This window comes from Peromyscus leucopus, chromosome 2 (genome assembly GCF_004664715.2).
Source record: "Peromyscus leucopus breed LL Stock chromosome 2, UCI_PerLeu_2.1, whole genome shotgun sequence".
NCBI classification, from domain to species: Eukaryota; Metazoa; Chordata; class Mammalia; order Rodentia; family Cricetidae; genus Peromyscus; species Peromyscus leucopus.
The window spans coordinates 97,558,225-97,580,545 of record NC_051064.1 but is presented as its reverse complement, the minus strand read 5'-3'; the positions used below and the strand labels follow the sequence as shown (position 1 = coordinate 97,580,545).

The 22,321-nt window shown below is 34.3% G+C and overlaps 2 protein-coding genes across 8 annotated transcripts in view; one reads left to right on the top strand and one right to left on the bottom strand.

Annotated features, from left to right (window-relative positions):
* The window catches only part of Ift74 (intraflagellar transport 74), an 86,160-nt gene that overhangs the window by 42,437 nt on the left and 21,402 nt on the right, over positions 1–22,321 (bottom strand). For all 5 annotated transcript variants that reach the window (XM_028870319.2, XM_028870318.2, XM_037202710.1 and 2 more), the window contains 4 exons: positions 21,319–21,417; positions 21,083–21,143; positions 17,802–17,861; positions 16,257–16,318 (listed from right to left, as the gene is read on the bottom strand). In XM_028870319.2, coding sequence (XP_028726152.1) covers positions 16,257–16,318; positions 17,802–17,861; positions 21,083–21,143; positions 21,319–21,417 — 282 coding nt within the window. The remainder of the gene's footprint in view (positions 1–16,256; positions 16,319–17,801; positions 17,862–21,082; positions 21,144–21,318; positions 21,418–22,321) is intronic.
* Lrrc19 (leucine rich repeat containing 19) lies at positions 1,134–11,841 on the top strand. Of its 3 annotated transcripts, XM_037202712.1 has the most exons (6): positions 1,134–1,275; positions 2,799–2,896; positions 6,816–6,905; positions 8,629–9,142; positions 10,235–10,423; positions 11,107–11,841. In XM_037202712.1, exons 3-6 carry the CDS (start codon positions 6,825–6,827, stop codon positions 11,433–11,435), a joined length of 1,113 nt encoding a protein of 370 aa, XP_037058607.1. In that variant the 5' UTR covers positions 1,134–1,275; positions 2,799–2,896; positions 6,816–6,824; the 3' UTR covers positions 11,436–11,841. The 3 variants fall into 3 exon arrangements, with proteins under 3 accessions (XP_037058607.1, XP_028726154.1, XP_037058608.1); XM_028870321.2 differs by lacking the exon at positions 2,799–2,896; XM_037202713.1 differs by lacking the exon at positions 1,134–1,275 and having other exon boundaries at positions 2,025–2,896.

Below are 22,321 nucleotides of genomic sequence, written 5' to 3'. Positions count from 1 at the left end.
TACTTGAGCAGCAGAGGCAGCAGATCTCTATGAGTTTGGGAGCAGCCTGGTCTACACAGGGAGTTCTAGGCCAGCCAAGACTGCATAGTAAGAGCCTGTTAAAAAGAGAAGAAAGAAAAATGGAAAGAGTGAGTTTGATTAACATAGATTTTTAGTATCCAGATCATGAATTTCTTGTTGGTTTTCAAAATCTGATTAACCTACCATTATTCACTCATAGATAACAATTTCTACTGTCCTCAATCAATTAGCAGCTAAGTCCATTAGATCCACATACCTTCTATACATTCATATCCTACAACTAGCAAAAGGAACCTAAACTTAGAACATTTCCTACAAACATCTCAGAATAACCAAATAAAATGTAAAGGTAATATAACAGACAACTGGGAATGTACTTTTTTTTGCCTCACTGTTGAACAGGCAGTGATATTTTCCCTCTGACCATCAACACTTACAATATAACAATGTGCTTTCTACTGCCAAAATTTAGGTGAGTACACAGAAATATGAAGCACAAAGTGCCATTTATTTCAATCTTAGTTTTATCAAGTTTACTAAGACATCAAGGAACTATCTTTTGGAGAAAAAAAAAATCACTCTACATTTCATTACTCAACAAACACTGTTTCTTCCTATGTCCACTGTAGTTAGATGGGAACTAATATTGTATAATACTACATTTACAGAGGATTAAGATTACATCACAAGGAAGGCATCTTATTTTCTGAAGGCATATAATGGCTGTCAGGTCTTTAAATGACTTGAGCACTTTGCCCCTGTTATAACCTGGCAGTAAAGTGACTAATAAAAGCAAGGTACCATAAAAATGAGCAAACAACAATGTTGAAAGGCAGTGGAATATAAAACTTGGAGGTGTATTTTTAATTTGAATCTAACAAAATACAAAATAGCTTTACAGTTAACCCACATATCTTTAGAAACATCTTTCAAAAATACTCTCAATATTATATACTTTAAGCCATGAAATGAAATTGTTAATATTTTGATGAAATTTTGAAACAAAACACAAAAACTAAACAAACTGCTATTTGTTACACTAAAAAGTCACAGATGTCTTTAAGAAATTAGGCTTCTAGTCAATCTTTTGCTAAGAAGCCCAGCTTCTTCTTAATCACTTGCTCACTGGGTACAAAGGTTGAGACAAAGTGAAGTGCAGTCATCTGACACAGGCTTTTCCAATGCAGTAGAAGAACCAGAATAAACGTCGTGAGCACACCCGTCCGTCTCAGATACAAAAAGGACAAAGCAAAGGTAAGAACTTATACACTTAAGGGCTGGTAGTTGGTACTGAGTTCAAACATGAAGTTTGTTAAATCTGTAGAACAATCCTTGCCTTTAGTGACAAAGAGCAGAAAGCACGATCGTATTTTCATGCTGTCTACTGCAGAAATAATATAAACCTAGAAAATGGCCAACGGCTCTTTACAAATAAAGTTCCAGCAGAATACAAAGATCTCATCTAGCTAATCAAACTTTAAAGAACTTTTTTTTTAATTTTTAAATGTTAATCAGAGAAGTCTGAAGTAACTTTAACCTTAAAACAAGTTTACAAGATTAAAAGAATCACTAGTTGAAACTACTGAAGTTGGGTGATAACTACTATTATTAAACAGTTTTCAAAAATCATTTCCAATGTAAGTTAGTTATTGTTTAAGTTTTAAAATTCAAAAATCACATAATAGGAAAGGAAAGAAGTAAAAGATAACTTAATCATTAACATCTCACTCCAAATGTACTGTATATTATGGAATAAAATACCTAAAATATAGAAGGACAAAATTACTTCTGGACTTTATGTAACAAAATCAAAATAAGTGCAGCATCTTTTTATCTCACTGCATATAGTAAGTCATAGAAAAATAAACCCAAATTCCTAAACTTGAACTGAAACTTCTTAAGAAGAACATGCTTTCTGTATTAGCATTATCCCTTTGGGTATATATTTGGTTTTCCTGTGTAAGGCTCTTAAATCCATAAACCAGCTAACAGAAACTGATGCTCTATTTATCATGATTTTATTAATTCTTTTAAAACACAAAAATCATTTCAAAGTAACTTACATATTGAGAAAAACCTCAAAAGAAATGGCCGTATTTAACGGTCTTTTTTTTTTTTTTTAACTGACTTCTTTCTAAATCAACTTTTGAAGAAATACTTTTGTCACAGGATGTATGTAGCATCACAATTGTTAACATTCACTCTCTGTTGATCTCTCCCTGAGCAAAAAATATAAGCATGTGTGAAAAAGCCTGTAGACAGTGTGGGTTAAAACTTTAAACATAGTGATACTGCAGGTATGTTGACAGTAGAACCTTGACTATATGCTGCTTTTAACTCTAAAATTCATTTGAAGAAAAACGTTTCTAATCTTCATAATTTTTTTAGTAATCTATAGAAAACAATTACTAGATGATAAATATAACATGATCCTCTAGTTTCTTCTTGCCACAGGCTTACAGCCCTACCTTAACTCCACTTCAATCTTCATTTTTTTTTTAAATTGAGTCAGGTCTTTCTATGTATTCTTTTCTGTTCTGGAACACATATGAGCATCAGGGGGCCTCAAACTCATAGAGATCCTTCCGTTTCTGCCTCCCTAGAGTTGAGATTAAAAGCATGAACTACCACGAAAGGCCCTCACTTGCTTCTGTTCCACACCAACTCTTTTCTTAAATCAGTTAATTTTTTCATAGCCTATTTGCTTTCTTTAACCATCCTTATCTTATATGCCTGAAAAACTAGCACTTCTCCATTACTCACCTCTCCTCACTCAGGCTGCATACCACCGAGGACATCAGGACTAAACTTGCCATACCACTGTGCAAGCCATCAAAGAAGCTGCACAATGATTCCTAGAGATTATTAAGCACAGGTAAGCTAGCTTTCATAAAAGACCTAGGCATCTTTTTTATGACCAATGGTGTGGAGTAAGTTGTAGCTTGATCCCACTTCTGGCTCTAAAAGAGTGATAGAGTGTTTACCATATAAAACTTACATTATATAAAATCTAGGAGACAAAGTAGCTTTTTCTAGTAAACTTGAAAAGACAAAAGAAGAAGGGAAATAAAGCTAAACAGATCAACAAATTGAAAGCAATGGAAAAGTGGACAAGAACAGTCCAGCATTGAAAAATAATAAATTCTTATCACCTATGAGCAAACAGGCTTCAGTAACTTGAAAAGAATCTTCTTACTCTACTCAGTTTTTCTACTTCTGCTCAGATGCAATAATCTTAAAATTCTTAAGTAAGTATAAAAAGTGCTTTTAAAAGGTGTAAGTTATTATAAATTTTAGAAGACCCCTAAACATGACAAGAAATAATTATATCTTTTCAAACATGTGATGACTTTGAGAAAACAGGTAGACAGAGAATATGAAACATTATCATAAAAAAAAGATGAAATAGAAAATAGAAACTAAGAATATTACTTTTCAATAAGGGGCAATTTCTACTTTGAGCAGCATATTAAATACACCTATTAACTTTGGCTTCTATTCAAAACTTGACTACAATAAAAGTTCAAGGTAAAGAAGAGTATAAACTCACAAGAAAAGAGAGAATGGACTAGAAAGTAACAGTAATAAAATTTAGCAGTCTGAAAATTAAAAGAAGGTAACTGCAAAAGCAAACTTTTTTCCATGTTAACAATGGGAAAAAAATAGAAAAACCACTTGATTTCTATTACAGGAACTTAAATTGTTCAGAAATTACCATTATCAGGTATTCTGTAAGTAGAGGAGGAAGCAAGAAGTCCTCCGTACCTCTGTTCTGACACATGATGCTTCTCCTTTATGGAAGGGAAGAGCTTTATTCTCCTGTGGAGGAATCTGGGTACTAGGCCCAAATCAATAGAGGAACACCGCTGATATGAAGTTATAGCTGATACACCAAAATCAGTATTAAGCCACCTTTTTAGCACTCTGTTCTTGGAAGGATGGCTAGAGCCTTGCTTGTATAGGAAGTAATTTAGAAAAGTTGTTCTATGGACTACAACTAGTCTGAGAGAAAGGTAATGACAGTGAGAATTTCCTCCCAAGTCCAGCACATTCATTCTACAGGAATGTCTATAGTCAGTGATGCATATACAAACACATAGCTTTCTATCAGCCACTTAGCTTTCCACTTTACTGCAAGCAAAATATTAACATTCATGAAGAATGCTTCCATAGCTGGAAAAAATAAACCTGGGGACACAAAAGCTATTCATAAAAAAAAAAAAAGACAACAAAAAAGCACAAAGGGTGGAAAAAAGGAAGGGAGGGAGGGAGGAGGAAGAGAGGAAGAGGAGGAAGAAGAAAATATATCCATGCAGCAGGACCTACTGAAGAAAAAAATATTAAGAGAATGAAAAGAGGTCTAGAATTTAAAGAATGTAGGGGGAAAAAAGATAAAGTTGAGATTGTCTCCAAAAAGTAGAGCAAAACTATAAGATATATAGGAAAGTAAGGATTTGAAAAAAAAAAAAAAAGTTATTCCAGATGGTACAATACTCAATTTAGGCAGCTCTACAAATAGTATTATCAATCAATGGAATAATTCAGAAAATAATTTTCTCAGAACTGAGTGATATAATTTCCAGTTTGGAAGGGACAACCAGGTGCCCAATTTGACTGATAAAGCAAACTTTAAAGGCACAAGATCATGAAGTTGAAGACACTGACTTTTGGTGTTTTGAGAGTTAGGGAGAGGCAAGTTAGACAAGATGAAGAAGAGTGAGAAAAACGTAAGTACTGAAACTTAAAGACAGTAGGACAATGGCCATCAGTATTTTGAGGGAAAATTATTTCCTACCTAGAATTCAATTTCTAGACAAATCACTCAAGATTTTACACCAAAACAGTCCTTCCTGTGGTCCTTCTGGAAAGTTATGATGCCCCACCAAAAAAAACCCAACAATAAAACAAGACAAGGAACTCTAAAAAACAGGAATCTGTTTAAAAAAAAAAAAAAAAAAAAAAAACTACAAAGAATCTGTACATGAAAGTCAGACATGACCATCTGTGGAAATGCCATCCACTGGTCAGCATGTCTAGACCAAGCATAGCAACAGGCTCCGAGAGAGGCTTTTCATGTAGTTGGCAATGAGGAAATACTTACTATGCACTACTTACTGAGAAGTTTGCTATGGAACAGCATGGGAATAAATTCATGACAAAAAAAAAAAAAAAAAAAAAAAAAAAAAAAAAACAGAAAACTAAACACATTAAAAAAACTCAGTTTAGCAGAAAAAAAAGTCTAAAATGGAAAAAGTGATCAGGCTACATGGTTCTGAAGTAGAATATTTTCAGGTATGTTACTTTTGTTTATGTTGCATTTGTTTAACTCTGTGAAGCTGTGTTACGGTGCCTGTCTAAAACACCTGATGGTCTAATAAAGAACTGGCCAATAGCAAGACAGGGGAAAGGATAGGCATGGCTAGCAGGCAGAGAGAATAAATAGGAGAAATTTGGAAAAGAGAGCTAGAGCCAGAGAAAGGAGGACTCCAGGGGCTAGCCATCTAGCCACCCAGCTACACAGCAAGTCACGGAGTAAGAGTACATAGGAGAACGGGAAAAGCCCAAAGGCAAAAGACAGACAGGACAATTTAAGAAAAGCTGGCTAAGGCTGAGCTCCTGGAATCCAACTGATGAGAGAGAAGAGAGATTCTGCAGGCGAGGGACGTCGAGATCATGATGGGAGGACGTGCAGAGATGACCGGCCACACTAGTGGAAGCCCATGAACTGTGGACTGGTGGCTGTGGAGCCCAATGGGACTGGACTAGGCCCTATGGATATGGAAGATGGTTGTTTGGCTCGAACTGTTTGGGGGGCACCCAGGCAGGGGATCGGGATCTGTCCCTGGTACATGGGCAGGCTTCTGGGAATCTGGTGCCTGTGGTGTGACGCCTTGCACAGCCTTGGTGCAGTGGGAAGGGGCTTGGACCTGCCTAGGCTCAGTGTGCTGGGCTCTGCTGACTCCCCATGGGAGACCTTGATTTGGGGGATGTAGGGATGCAGGGTGGCTTGGGAGAGAGGGCTGAAGGGGGTGGGAGGAGGGAGGAAGGAAAATGTGTGAGTGGTATGTGGAGTGAATAGAAAATTTCTTAATAAAGGAAAATGAAAAAAAAAAAAGAAAGAAAAAAAAGCTGGCTAGAAATAAGTCAAGCTAAGGCCAGGCATTCTTAATTAAGAATAAGCCTCCATGTGTGATTTATTGGGGAGCTGGGTGGTGCCCCCCAAAAAAGAGTAAAAAACCAACAACATGGTTCTGTAACCAATAATTTACATGTGATCATGATATTATAAACCCTGAATATTCATCTGGCAAAATTCATTTAGCATCTGTTAGAAAGTGAACAGACAATGTACTAGAGATTACAGTAGAAAAAAGTAGCAATTTTTATCTTCCACTACTACAAATCAATTATAATATCAATACAACACCCAAAATTGAAATATCAAGAAGCATCCATTTAAATATATTAAGTATGCACATAATCGTAAATACACATTCCTCTGGGCTTTTTTTAAAAATCTACATATATGCTGAAAGTTGTTAACACAAGTATTTAAATTGTCTATAAGTTTTGTTTTTTCATTAACTCTGAAGCTAAGAAGACACACTAGAAAAATACTGAGTCTCAGTATTTTTGAATAGTCACAGGGGCTGTTTAGTTTAAGGTTAGTATACAGGATAATGAAAGGCAATGTAAATGTTTCATGTTTTATGTATTTTAAAAGAATAATACATGTAAAAGGGAAAAAGGAAATCAGTATGTCCTCACCTCTAAAGTTTATCTCTCTCTCTTAGGCCTTCGATATGAAAGTCAAATGCTTCATGACCTTGTTTTGGCCATTCTCTATACTACTACTGTTTGACAAAAGCCAGGCCTCTGAAACAGTAAGTTTTTATGATCAATAGTAGAAAAAGGGCAGTAAAATGTATAAAAGAAAAATAAACTTTTGAGAACCAGTGAGGTGTCTTCACAGCTAATGAATAGTGCTTGCGACTAAGGGTAGCAACCTGAGTTCCAACTCCAAAACCCACTATGAAAAGTGAGGACTCCTGAAAACTGTCCTCTGCTTCCACATATGCTATGACATGCATGTGCATGGACACACACACACACACACACACACACACACACACATACACAATACCGTACACACATACAAATATAAATAAAATTTAATATAAAATAAAAATTAAATATTTACTTATCTATGTACTAAAATTCTGTAACCTCTGAGCGAAAGCATTCTTTGTTCTATAAAATGAATCTTCTTAAAAGCTAACCAAATGGGAATAAGAAGATGGTTCAGCAGTTAAGAGCACCCTCTGCTCCTGCAGAGGACCCAGGTTCAGTTCCCAGAACCCACATGTTGGCTCATAGGTATGTGTAACTCCGGATCCAGGAGATCTGAAACACTTTTCTGGCCTCCACAAATACCAAGCAGATACATGATGCAATACTTACATGCAGGAACTCACACAAACACATAAACATAAAAATAAAAAAAAAAAAACAAACAAAAAAAAACTTAAAAGCTGAATAAAGTAGAACTCTGTAAATTTTCACTATAAAATTAGAGATTAGTTTTAAGACAAAAAAAAATCAGTTCAAAACATAGGATGGGGGCAAGAGAACTGAGGCAATGGTTTAGTGCAAGCAAGAGGATCTGAATTACATCCAACATTGACCTCTCCTTCTCCCGATACACAGGTAAGCACATACTGTACATATACAAAATAATAATAATGTAAACAAATGGGATATAGCCTGGGGATAGAACTCAGTAGGAGAGTTTTAGTCTAATGCCTGGGTTCAATTCCCAGTTCTGCCTAAAATAGACATCTTAAGCAACTAAGCCAGTTGTGCTGACATATACCTCCAGAATGTATTAGCATGAGGCAGGATCATCAGGAGTTGGCCAGCTCATGCAATATACTGTGGGACCCTACTGCAAATAAAACCAACACCAACACACACACACAAAAAGAACCCCACCAAGTCAATCAATAAAAACCATAAAATGTAAGAAAAACTCACTGATGTAACTTACTACCATGTGACTGCATTATTTCAACTGCAGATCCATCAAGAACTAATTATTTGGTATATATTACATATGGGAATAATTTCTTGTATTCTAGCTCATTAACAATCGTGATTTAATTTGATATTGTTTTGAGACAATTATGTAAATCAGGCTGTCCTTGAACTTACAGAGATCCATTTGCCTCTACCTGGGATTAAAAGTATGCATCATACATCCAGCATGGTTCTATATTTGATAGAAAGCAATTATTTACTTTTCAAATACCAAAGTTTTGAGCTGTTAGACAGAGATTGTTGGGTTATGTTCTTTCTGTAATGCTTATATAGTAACAGGTAGAAGTTATCTGTGGAACAAAGTACTCTCCTTGAGTGGTTGTATCAAAATTTTCTTAATCTTTAGTATTTCATCTCCATAAAGAAACACATTTGATTTTTCTTTTTCACATTAAAGTATAATTTTTTCCAGAATTATTTTTATCCACTATCTCATCTTGGATATGTAATTTTAATTACTCATTAGAATTTTTCCTGATTAAAGCATTTCATTTTTTTTTTCTTTTCTAGGAAGTCAAATGTAATTTTACCAAAAGGAATTATTCCTTGATTCCAGAGGATATCAGTAACAATGTTACCATCCTTGATCTAAGTTATAATCAGATCACTCTGAATGCTTCAGACATCAGGGTGCTACAGATGTATTCTTTACTCACTGAGCTCTACTTGATGGAGAATAACATTACTGTCATATATAATAATAGTTTCAGTAATCTCTCCAACCTAGAAATTTTAAATCTCTGTGGAAATTCTATCAGTGTAATTGAACAGGGCTCATTTGTTGGCTTAAATGAAGTAAAACAGTTATATCTCTGCCGAAACAAAATATTACAACTGAATCCCAGTACATTTGTGCCTCTAAACAACCTGAAAGTTCTGAATCTTCAAGGCAACTTGATAAGCCATTTTGAAGTACCACACCTACTTCATCTGGAGTTACTAACTTTGGATGGAAATCCATGGAACTGCACCTGTAGTCTACTCGAGTTGCAGAACTGGCTGAACAAGTCTGATGTGACATTAGGTAAGCGAGAAGACAATGTGACTGAGCTTTGATGGTTTATGTCAGAATTAGAACAGATAAAAGAAAACAGCTGGGCTGGAAGTATTGCTCAATGGTAGACTCCGGCCTTGAACTTGATCTCTAGCACAGTTAAAAATAAACCAAAATCAAACCAAGCCAAAAAAAAAAAAAAAAAAAAACCACCTGGAAGAAACTGCAGAATAAACACACTCTCACCCCACCTGGTGGGGGGAGTTGTAATTTCAACACTGGTATCTGCAAGATGATAGTATTAAACATGCAGAGTCATTATATAATATTAATTTTACAAGTCAGCTGTGGTGGTAGTGCATTTAATTCCAGAATTTGGGAGGCAGAGGCAGGCAGAGTTCTGTGAATTCTAGACCAGCCAGGATTACACACTGAGATCCTAGCTTAAAAGAAAGATTAATTTTCCTTCAAGTACTTCCTATATATTCTTTGGTGTATTGTACCACAAAATACACAAAAAAATACACAAAAAGACGTGCCTTACTTTTGTCTGGTTGGTTATTTGTTTTTCAGCACTGGGCCTTGAACTCAAGGTCTTGTTTTATTTTGTTAACTGCATAGCATGCTCTGCTTAGGATCCAGATTATAACAATAATCTTAATCATAAAATTTTCTAACATACAAACTAAACAAAACATACTGCAATTAACTTGCATACCAAGAATATGCATCAACACTCATGTTGGCATGTAAATTCATCAAGAGTTCTTTTCTTACAATAAAAAATTTTTGGTTCATTTATTTCATAGTATATGTTTAAGTGTTTTGCCTGTATGTATGTATGTATGTGTACCATGTGTGTACCTGGTCTCTGTAAAGGTCAGAAGAGGGCACTGGATCCCCCAGAACTAGAGTTAAGGATGCTCATGAGCCACCATGTATAAGCTGGAAATTAAACAGAGACTGTCTGCAAGAGTAGCAAGTGCTTTAAACACTAAGACAACTTTCCAGTCCTTCTTATTGTCTCTCTAATGAGACTGACTTACCAAAAATTCCAGATCAACATTGTGTTATGAACCACTTCTATTGTCTATAATACGTCTCAATTTATTTCTTTTCTAGAAAATGAGAGCATCACCATGTGTAACTATCCAGATGAGCTAAAGCAATACAGCATCAAGTCAGCACCCTTTACAACTGAATGCCACTCTAAATTTATTTCCACTATAACTGAAGAGCTTTATATTGATTTTCAGTCCATGAGGAATTCAACTTCCAATGGCTCTTTAAACAACTTAACACGGAACTCAGGTAATTTACTGGTTTTGAATATTACTACTGCTGAAGGTGTCAAACTAACCACACAGTTCTCCTTGTCTTTCACTATTTTGAGTTTCTATGAACAATGTAAAAGAACAATCCATCTCAATGAAGATTTACAAAATACTAGATTCCAACTGAGGCTATATTAGATATCATGCACTTGAAATTATGTATTAGTTAGCCAACTATTTTACTATCCAAACCAACATACTTCACAAGTATAAGTTAATGATTTTATGTGAGCTAGTAACAATACCTGGTTTTATTTTATAGACTACTACATATGCATGACAGGAGATCCAAGTCTATATACAAAATTCACTTAGGTGTCAAAAATACCACATGTATGTAGTCTAAAGATAATTTTATACACTATTTTTTGGGACATTTGTGTTTTTACTATGGCCTATCCCTTGAGAACTGCTATGGATTTCCACTTGTGAAATTATGTTAGTGCTCAAAGAGTTAGTTACAGATTTTGGAGCATCTTGGGTTTTTTAATTAGGATTGCTCAACCTTTAGTCATTTGGAAAACAATGTTCTTTGACCAATTTTTTCTTTAGTGTATTAGTAACTTTAATTCAAAGAAAACTGTAAAGTATGTTCCTTTCCAACACTGCTTGACTTTTGTCAACTTAACGACATTTCTCTCTCTCTCTCTTCTATTTAAGAACATGAACCTCTTGGAAAAAGCTGGGCTCTCCTTGTTGGTGTTGTCCTCACTGTCCTGCTAACTTCGCTCCTCATCTTCATTGCTATCAAGTGTCCAGTGTGGTACAATATTCTGCTCAGTTACAATCATCATCGCCTGGAAGAGCATGAAGTAGAACCCTATGAAAATGGTCTTCCTAGAAACCCAAGTTCTCTTTCACAAATAACAGATACAAACTCTGAAGACACCACAGTAATATTTGAACAGTTGCATTCATTTGTGGTAGATGATGATGGGTTTATTGAAGACAGATATATAGATGTCAATGAGGTACATGAAGAAAAATAATTTTATCATGTTGAAATTATGAAAAATATTATCGGTCTACTTATAGCTTAGACAAAAAGATTTTTATTTGACAAACAAAACTATAACCAGTAGACCTTCATATTATTCAGTACCTTATGTAAATATCATACAATTATTTTTCTACTGACTTGCACAAGCAAGTCCAAATGCAGTAACTCATACTCTGGTTGGCTACAAGTTAAATAATTTATCTCCACCACCAGCATTTACTAGTGTCGACAGTATTCAGGAAACCACAAACTGGGAAAAAGAACACCTATGGATGATTGTTTACTAACTAAAATGAACAGATTCTGGTATTAATAAATACATGTGCTGCAATGTCTGAAATTATACTAAAATTTTGCTCAATAAAGAAATACAAATTTAGATTTATATCAACAAAGTGAGAAACAGTGAGCCTGGACTATATAAATTGGTCTTATACTCACAAATGAATTCACAGAACTGAGTAATATTTTTTAATGCTGCCTGAACCTAAAAAACAAAATTTTCTTAAAAACTGGCAGCAATTTAAAGCATAGGTAGAATGTTGAGGAATATTCCTAATAATCACTACTGATTTTGACAGTGATTGTAAGGAAGGGTTTCACATACAATTGTCATATCCAATATTGCAATGGCTTCTAAACTGGGCATCACAACTACTTGTAAATTTTCTTTTTTCTTTTTTCTTTTTTTTTTATGGTTTTTCAAGACAGGGTTTCTCTGTATAGCTTTGGAGCCTGTCCTGGAACTCGCTTTGTAGACCAGGCTAGCCTCGAACTCACAGAGATATGCCTGGCTCTGCCTCCCGAGTACTGGGATGAATTTTCTTTTAAAACACACATTTCTGTATCTCTTTTGGGAGATTATCTTTCAATTCATTCTGAGCTAGGAATACTTAGGTAATCCTCACATAACTGTTTATGTTTCAATAAACAAAACAATATTTTCCAAACTTTTTTCTAGAACACTAACTTTCCACAATGACACTGACATGCATTTACAGAAAAAGAAAAAGGTACCTGATCAAATTACCAAAGAATATGAATTTAAACAAGGCGAACTAAGTTTCTCTCCTTTAGTACTTATATAGATTTTACTAAGCTGAGGTGTTCTCTGATAACTTAAGAGTAAAATATTGAATTTTGAACAGCATTCACATAGCATGTATAAGACGCTGCCTGGGTTTTCATCAACCCCACCCCCCAGCCTCACACACAAAGAAAATTTAAAATTTACTTGATAACCAAACCTTTTCTTGGAAATACAGCTAATAAATCACAGCACATTAACAGACCAAAGGACATGCTCTTGAAACACTAGCCCTAAATGGGAAGGGTCTATCTAAAGTGAAATGTTTACCAGTTCTCTTATAATGGTTTAGCTGCAAATATAATTTGAACCACTTACCAGTTTCAAGAGTGGAATTAGAAATTAGCAAAATCTGTTTTTACCATTCTATATGTGGGAAAACTAAGTGTATTTATCTGAATATTTTAGAGATAAGGCTATTTATAAAACACTGAACTTTACTTATGGATGAAATATGTAACATATTTTCTATGATTTTCTTCATCCGCATACATGGAAAGGAACAGTGACCAGGGTTGAAGATGGAGCATACTGGAAATGTGCTGACAGAACTTGTAAATGGATACATGGGTATACAATGCTCCAATTCTGATGTTCCAATTTCTATTTAATAAAGATATTCGGGACTGGAGATACGGCTCAGTGGTTAAGAGCACCGCCTGCTCTTCCAGAGGACCAGGTTCAATTCCCAGCGCCCACATGACAGCTCACAACTGTCTGTAACTCCAGTTCCAGGGGACCTGACACCCATGGCAAAACACCAATGTACATAAAATAAAGTTAAATGAAAACAAAAAAAAATCATACATAAAAAATAAAGATATTCAAAAGAATGTACATGGTAACATCTTACAAAAAGACTAATAATGTAGATCTTGCCATATCCCCCAAAAAATCCTTTTGAAAAGTTATATAAACAGTGCTGACAAGATAGTTCAGCAGTTGAAAGGCCATGCACCATGTCTGACAACCTGAGTTCAATCCCCAAACCCACATGGTGGAAGGAGAGACTCAAGTTGTCCTCTGACCTCCACATGTACAGCACACATACATACATGCACACACACGTAAATAAATTTAAAAAAAATTTTAAAGTTATGTAAATAGTACATTCATTTGGAATGTCCACAAATGGAAAATAAAATATATCCCTTGAAACAAAAGATTGATTTGTGTTAATACATATTTTCTCATGTTTATAGTAACATAAAGAATATAAATAGCCGGGCGGTGGTGGTGCACGCCTTTAATCCCAGCACTCAGGAGGCAGAACCAGGTGAATCTCTGTGAGTTCGAAGCCAGCCTGGGCTCCAAGAAACTCCAGTGAGTTCCAGGAAAGGTGCAAAGCTACACAGAGAAACCCTGTCTCGAAAAAAACAAAAAAAAAAAAAAAGAATATAAATATATCTAATTTTATGAATTATAAATAGTTCTAAGTATCAATTTTAAAACGTAATTAAGGTATCTTTTTCTAAATAATCTATCATTCTGCTAAAATATCATTTTCTGCTTAGAATATCTAAAAATTAATCTTTGAGAAATACTATAAAATAAAATTATAAATAAGGAAAGATTGTACCTGATCTCTTATACTCAACAGTTCATTATTGGATATTTAGTAAATATTTGACTGAGGAAAAATAAATTAATATAAAATTGTAACTAATATGCTTTTAAAGGACAACTGATCTTGACCAATGCCAAACTAGCCAGATAACTCAATTAAAATCATATATTTAATATGTAAACATTGTTGCAATCATATGCTGAGGCTATACCTACAACCAGCTTATACTGGACAGGTTTTCCATAATAAACCAGAGAATCAAGCCACACTAAGTGATGGCAAAAATGGAAGCTTTTGCCATATGCTGTTTATATGTATGATCTTTCTTAGTTCCTCTAAATACATAGTCAAGATTAAGCCTAGTGACCAAATACTTCTCAAAATTTTTACTCTTTATTTCTAGCAGATATACTTTTAAAAGATGTAACTGTAAAATTTATATTTACAACTAGGGTATTAGCATAAATTCTGAGATAATGGAATAAGGACACATAAATCTTAAATTCTTTCAAGCATTCAAAGTTACAGCTTATATGTTTGCATATGTAATTTTTCTAGTACTTTGAAGAGTATCTTGCATACAGTAAGTAAATGGTATATGTTTGCTCAATGGTTTCAAAGCAGGAAGGAAAATAGAGGAAAGGAAGCAAGAAAACCTTTCAAAAAAGAGCTTGGTGTTCTTTGTATAAAGAAGAGGCTGCCAGCTTTTTCATACTTAAGAAACTATGGCTGGGCAGTGGTGGTGCACGCCTTTAATCCCAGCACTCGGGAGGCAGAGACAGGTAGATCTCTGTGAGTTCGAGGCCAGCCTCGTCTACAAAGTGAGTTCCAGGAAAGGCACAAAACTACACAGAGAAACCCTGTCTCGAAAAACCAAAAAAGAAAAAAGAAAAACTATGTATAGCAGTATTAATGATTGGTAGGGAAAGATAGTCCTTTGTTTCTAATCAACAGATGAATTCTATTTCTCTTCCAAATATTTCCTCATTATATTAAACAACCTATTCTTCATCAGATTATTTACGATAGAAGTAATATGGGAGTATATTTGGTGTTAATAAAGTTCAGTAATTTTGGTTAATAATTATCCTTGCTCTCAAACAGATTAACAGTAGTAAGCTTCTGGAACAGACTAGTATACATATGTTTATACACCATAGCTTTTACATTTACCTTACTATATGCTGCTGTATCTAATGTGGGTCAAAACTAATTTTAAAAATTATTTTAATTCACATTTACTATCTTTGTAGGGATTATTGTTACATTTTATATTGAAATCAAAGCTAGTTAATATTTAGTCTTTCTAAATAAGCTATGTATAAATACACATAATCTATAGACAGCATAGAGAATACTAATATAATTATCATCAATGCCAATTAATGTACAAAGCCTACTGACTAATAACTTCTTCATTAAAGTAGAACTAAAATATCATAATTCAAACTCGTTAAAAGCCTATGGTAAGTTCTAAGAGTAGATATAAAGACACAATTCATCTTAGAGTTTAAGTTCTTAGAAACAGAAATCATATTTATAGAATTGAGTAGTCCTTTCTTTTGTATAAAATTTAGCTCCTTGGGAGTAAATTAAGATAGCATATATTTGACATTAAGATAAATTTTGTATTGAGATGTTATGGTAAGTTAAGAAAAAAATGATACATTTTCTACTACAAATAAATACTTTAAGTGTAAGAAGTCACTAAGATGCCAGTTGTGGTTTTTTTGTTTTTGGTTTTCTTTTTTTTATTCATTTGTTTGTTTTATTTTGTTTTGTTTTAACGAGACAGGGTTTCTCTGTGAAACAGCTCTGGCTATCCTGAAACTCACTCTGTAGACCAGGTTGGCCTCAAATTCACAAAGATCTGCCTGCCTCTACCTCCCAAGTGCTAGGATTAAAGGCGTATGCTAACACACCAGCCCAGGTGTGCTTCTTATCTGTAGTCCCAGCACTTAGGAGGCTGAGGCAGGAAGATCCTTGTGAGTTTAAAGTAGCCTACACTACAAAGTAAGATATTGCCTCGTAAGAATCTAACAATTAGTTAATTAATTTAAAAAAAGCAAAATAAGAGAAAAAGTTTAAATTATAGGGAAATAAATGACTCACAAGTTAAACCATGTATCAAAACTCATTTATGAATCTAAACTTACGCTTGTCTTTCGGTAAATATGACATCCATACTCTGTGTTTCTCGATCATTTTGAGCTTTAAGCTGTGCAAACAGTTAACACACAGAAGTTAGTCATTAAAAAAAGGTAACCAATCAAACCAAACTCTGTAAAGGTTACTGTGGCTTTGAACTAAATGAGATTATTGTAATAATGCAAAATGTAAAAATTAGAAAAAAATACAACTTTAATCTAACAAGGAACACTATCAGATATATTAGTCCTTTATATTGACATTATAAGCTCACACCAAAATAATTCATTTTTCTTTAGTGATCTACTAATTAATTTTAAACTTAATTTATGTAAAAAACATTTAAAAAACAAACTGTATGTTCAATAAATACTTGACTAGCCACTGCTGAATTTAGAATCAACGCAATCTTGTTCTTAAACTTTTCATGATTTCCTAAGTACTCCTAGCTGACTGTATATACACAGACCTAAATCTGGACCTACCCCAAATAAATGACCAAATACTTTTTAAAGATTTTGATATTTATTTTTAGCAATAAAATTCATTTCCAAGTTTGTGAAACTAAAAATAATTTACTAAATTATTTTAGAACCCCAAATTTAGAACTCATTTTTAAAATTCTGGGTTTCTTAGCCAGGCTGATGTGAAGCATGCCTTTAATTCCAGCACTTAAGAGGCAGAGGTAGGCAGATCTCTGAGTTTGAGGTCAGCCTGGTGTACTGAGAAGTTCCAGGACAGATAAGGGCTACACAGGGAAACCCTGTCTCAGAAAAAGAAAGGAAAAAAAATGCTGTTTTCACAAAATTCTTCGATCATGGAAATAAATTGTAAAGTATAGAATTTTGTTTATCCAAACATTTAAATGAAAATAAGTTAGATATTAACATGAATATTGAAGACAAATTCTCCTTTACCAAAGTCAGTATTATTAGCTATGCCTGGTATCATATCCATTCCTCTTTCTCCTTGTTAGAAAAACTATGCAGAGGTGCTGGAAAGTTGCTCAGCAGTTAAGAGCACTTGCTGCTCTTCCAGAAGACCTGTGTTCATTTTCCAGCACCTATGTGGAGGCTCACAACTGTCTGTTACTCTAGTCCTAGGCAAGCTGATGCCTTCTTCTGGCCTCCTGAGGGCACAGGGCATAGATATATATGCAGACAAAACATCCATGCACTTTAAATAATTAACTAAAAAAAAGATTTTTAAACATCTTATTTCTATTGAGTTTTAATTTCATTTGTAAAAAAATTAAAACCTAAAAAAGTTATAAACCAAAATATTGTGAGCTAATATATATCCAAGATGGTTCTTCCCTAGTATAAGATCGGGTGAAGCAGAGCTTTATTGATAAATATTAAAACACGTACTCCAACAGCAACAGGGATATAAAGAACAATGAAAGGTATTTAACCATAATTGTGATATTTATGATCAGAGTCGTAACGACCTCTAATGTCCATAGGTTTTATCAAACTGTTTCTAGATAAATGCTTTATTTTAGAGGATATTATTTATACACAATTAGTACTTATATTTATATATTTTCTTACCATGTTGTAATCATTCATTACTTCTTCCATTTCAGTATTGGTATTGAGTTTATCTACCAACTAAAAGCAAAAATATAACAAAACACCATTTTGTTAGCCTTAATGTTTTAAGTAAATCTTAATATATATACTTATTTTTTTATAAATAGCTACTCATTTCAGTGTTAATACTACCAAGTGTCTTACTTTCTAAGAAAAATATTGAGTCACAGTGAAAAAACAGTATTAAAAAACTAAACATACTCTTCATTTGGCCAATAAGTAAACTAAATTTTTGGTGTGGAAAAGTAAGAAGTGATGAAATACTGTTCCTTTAAGAACACTGAAGAGCTATCCCTGCTTGGAAAAGATCAAGTTTATAAAGAAAGGTCTGAAACACAAAAAAGCAGCATTGGATTTTTCCACTTGTATTTTTCCCCTCCTGGAAACATTAACTGTTTTAGAAATTTATACTAATGAAAATGTAAAACAACCTTCCTTCCCTAAAAATTTTTTATAAAGCAGTGGAGCAAAGCATGAACAGTACACTAGTAAGTCTAATCCTTAAATCAGGCAATGGTATCCACAGCTAACAACACAGCTTTCCCTTGTCCTAGACAGCGATTAGGGTCTGGTGTCTGCAGTAACTCAGTTTTTACAACACTCTCAGCAAGTATAAATTACACGCCACTTTTTAAAGAAATTTAGGAAGTAGCAGAGCCATCATTTGATCTTAGTTTCGAGACAGTGTCTCACTGACACTTGCTATGCGGACCAGATGGACCGTGAACTCAGAGATTTGAGTTCCTCTGCCTCCAGAGTGCTGAGATTAAAGCATGCTGGCAGAATGTTTTTGTTTTTAGGAATGTTTTTGACTGTGGGAGGATTCTTTTTTTTTAAATAAAAGGTCAAACTAGTCAAAAAAAAAACTAATCAAAATAGTCAAAAACTATTTAGGTATAGTTGATGATAAAAGACTAAGCTTTATTTTGTTATATTTATAACATTGTAATCTCTATTTTATATTTTAAAATGTAATACTTTTTGTATTTGTAATATAAATTAGTGGTAGTAAGACCTAAAATACCTAAATGCTAGTTATATATCAGATCACTAGTTAACTTCTTTCCATTCAATGAATATTAGCTCATTAAACCCATAAATACCATGTTTTACATGGTATTAAAATTTTTAATCGCCGGGCGGTGTGGCGCACGCCTTTAATCCCAGCACTCGGAGCAGAGCAGGTGATCTCTGTGAGTTCGAGCAGCCTGGTCTACAAGTGAGTTCAGGAAAGGCACAAAGCTACACAGAGAAACCCTGTCTCAAAAAGGAAAAAAAAAATAAATAAAATAAAATAAAATTTTTAATCATTTTAGTTTATTCTTTGACATTTTATATTTATTTACTTAATACATTCCAGCATAAGTAAAAATATTTAATACTTAAATATTTTACAAAAGTAACTTTTCTTTTTGTGGTGATATATTATGTACCCTAATAAACTTGCTTGAGGATTAGAGGACAGAGCCAGCCACTAGATTAGACATAGCAGTCAGGCAGTGGTGGCACAAACCTTTAATCCCAGCACTTGAGATCTCATGCCTTTGTCTGGAAAGTACATACGCCTTTAATCCCAGGAAGTAATATGGCAGAGCAGAGAAAGGTGTATAAGGCATGAGGAAACAGGAACTCACTCACTTTGCTGAGGATTTCGTAGAAATAAGAACTAGTGGCTGGCTGCTCTGCTTTTCTGGTCTTTCAGCTTTCTAATATCTAATTATCTTTCTCTGGGTTTTTATTAAAAGGCCATCTAAGATTCGAACGTCTTTTAAATAAAATCTCTGATTTTCTCATATTTAAAATAGAATATTGGGTGCTAGAAAGATGGCATGGCAGGTAAAAGCATGTACTGCTCTTACAGAGGATGTGAGTTCAGTTCCTACCACCCACATAGTTTTAATTGCCTATAACTCCATCTCCAGGGATGCAACACTATCACCCTTTTTTGGCCTCTGAGGGTAATGGCACTCACTCTTGTGTGGGCACACACATATACACATAATTAAAACAAAAATCTTTAAAACAATAAATAATATAAAACAACACTTACTAAAAAAATACTAATTGCCGGGCGGTGGTGGCGCACGCCTTTGATCCCAGCACTTGGGAGGCAGAGGCAGGTGGATCTCTATGAGTTCGAGGCCAGCCTGGTCTACAGAGTGAGTTCCAGGAAAGGCACAAAGCTACACAGAGAAACCCTGTCTCGAAAAACCAAAAAAGAAAAAAAAAAAAATACTAATTAATATTGGGTCTCAAGATATTTTTTATAGACTATGGTGATCAGAAAAGTTAAGAACTACAATTATACTCTAATTAGCAAAATTTCATTGATAAGTATTAACAATATTAACTAGTTATATCACAATTTTCCTAATTAACAGTGGAGACAAAAGCTAGTCACCTCATCAAATCAACACACCGTAACTGTTTAATGTGCCTAAAGAATTAGAAGAAAACTCTGATGCTAGAAACTTCCTGGACAGGGGTTAACAGCATTACCAAAATGATAGTCCACAGTGGGTAACATCCTTGATGGAACTATTTTTATGAGCATACTCTACTTTGACAGAATGCACATAAAATTAAACATACAAATGCAGGTAATCTGTATGCTAAGTAAGTATTTAAATTTCATGATGATAGCTCTCCATACCAAGGTAAAGGTGTTTTTAAAGCAATGAAATTATTTATATCTAATAAATTGTAGTGCTTTAAAAAAAATGACTATTCAAACATTTGTAAGGGAATAAAAGCTTTTGTATGATTTATGAGTGTCTTTAAAAAAAGATGGGACCAGCAAGATGGCTCAACAGGTAAAGCTACTTCTACCAAGGCTGGTGAACTGTATTTGATTCTTGGGACCCATATGGCAGAAAAGAAGTGACTTACACAAGTTGCCATCTGACCTCCATGAATGTGCCTGTGCACACACACACACACACACACACACACACACAATAATAATAATAAATAAACAAATAAACAGTAAGTAAAATAAATATTTTTAAAATAGTTTTTTAAGATGTAAACAAAATTAGAAGAATTCCTATTAATCTGTTAAGCCAAGTTATTTCTGGAGAAGGAGAAACGAAAAAGGCATTTAATTTCTGTATTTTTATACTTGTAATTTTTTCACAAGAAATATATATACAGTTGTGAATTATTTGGTATTTAAAGTATATTTCTAAGTGGCAGGAGCACAAAAACAAGGCACCAAGCTAAATTATAAGAGGCAGTACCATGTTGTAGTCTGCAAGTTGTCCTTGACAGTCTTTAATTTCAACAGCTAATGTCTCTGCCCTACAAACAAAAGCAAATGCACTCATAAATACACAAGCAGATCAATAGTCAGGACCTTATGGATGGTGTCATAGTTAATAAATTATGTTCATAATACTGAATGAATACTGAATTGACATTCAGTGGTAGGATTCCTAATAAAGATCTTGCATGTTTTAACTATAAAATTACTCACCTCTTTTCATATGACAAATACACTGAATTTTCTTGGTTGTACATTTCTATTTCTTTCTGAAGTTTACTAATTTCAGTTGTAAGTTCACTTATTTTGCTCCTAAGTGAAAAGAAAGAAGAAATTTAGAAATGCTTCTAACTCAGAAAAGACTACTAGTTAAACAAAATAAAGTTTTCATAAATGTGTGTAGTGGGTAGCTGTTCCAGCTTTGACCTGGAACTACTACCCCCAGTGAGGCTTTCAGTAACTGTCATGCCTACCTATGGCCTGCCTCTGAGGCAGCCCAGAAGGGAGCCCTTAAGACTCAAGATCCGGATGTGCCGGCTCTTTTGGTTCCTGGTGATCCTGGTTGCTGGATGGTAGACCGAGTGGAGTTCTCCAAAGAACCCAGCTGGACTGCACTTCACTTCTCCTGGATCCTGTAATCAACCCCTTTAGTAGCTGTAAGTTACCCCCAAAAATAAACCTCCTTTTTAACTACGTGGAGTTGCCTTAATAAATCCTCCAATAAATGTATAATAATATGTATGGTTTTATTAAATTCATTTAAAAAAATAGTTTCAGGGGGTTGTTTGTGTGATTAAGAATGATGACTATCTCATCTTATTACACTGAACAAATGAGAAAAATTAACTGACATAGAGTCTCTAATCATCAAAGAAGATGGCAGGATAGGCACTGTAGTACATACTTTTGATCCCAACATACAATGAAGGCGGAGGCAGGAAGATCAATACAAGTTTGAGGACAGCCTAGTCTGTACAATGAGCTCCAATCAGCAAGTGTTATAGAGTAGGGCACTGTCTCAAAAAACAGAAGTAAAACCAAAAACCAAACAACCCGCAGATACGTCACTAGAACATCTGAGGAAAGAAAGTTATTAGGTGGAGAATAATTAATACAGCTTAGTAGGTAAGATCAGGGTTCAGTTCTTGGCATCCACATGACAACTCATAACCATCCTAACTCCAGTTCCAGGGGATCCAATGCCCTCTTCTGACTT

Coding starts and splice junctions, on each gene's coding strand:
- Lrrc19 (XM_028870321.2), top strand. CDS start 6,825: ATGAAAGTCAAATGCTTCATGACCTTGTTTTGGCCATTCTCTATACTA. Junction 6,906..8,628: donor AAAGCCAGGCCTCTGAAACA/GTAAGTTTTTAT, acceptor TTTCTTTTCTAG/GAAGTCAAATGTAATTTTAC. Junction 10,424..11,106: donor CAACTTAACACGGAACTCAG/GTAATTTACTGG, acceptor CTTCTATTTAAG/AACATGAACCTCTTGGAAAA.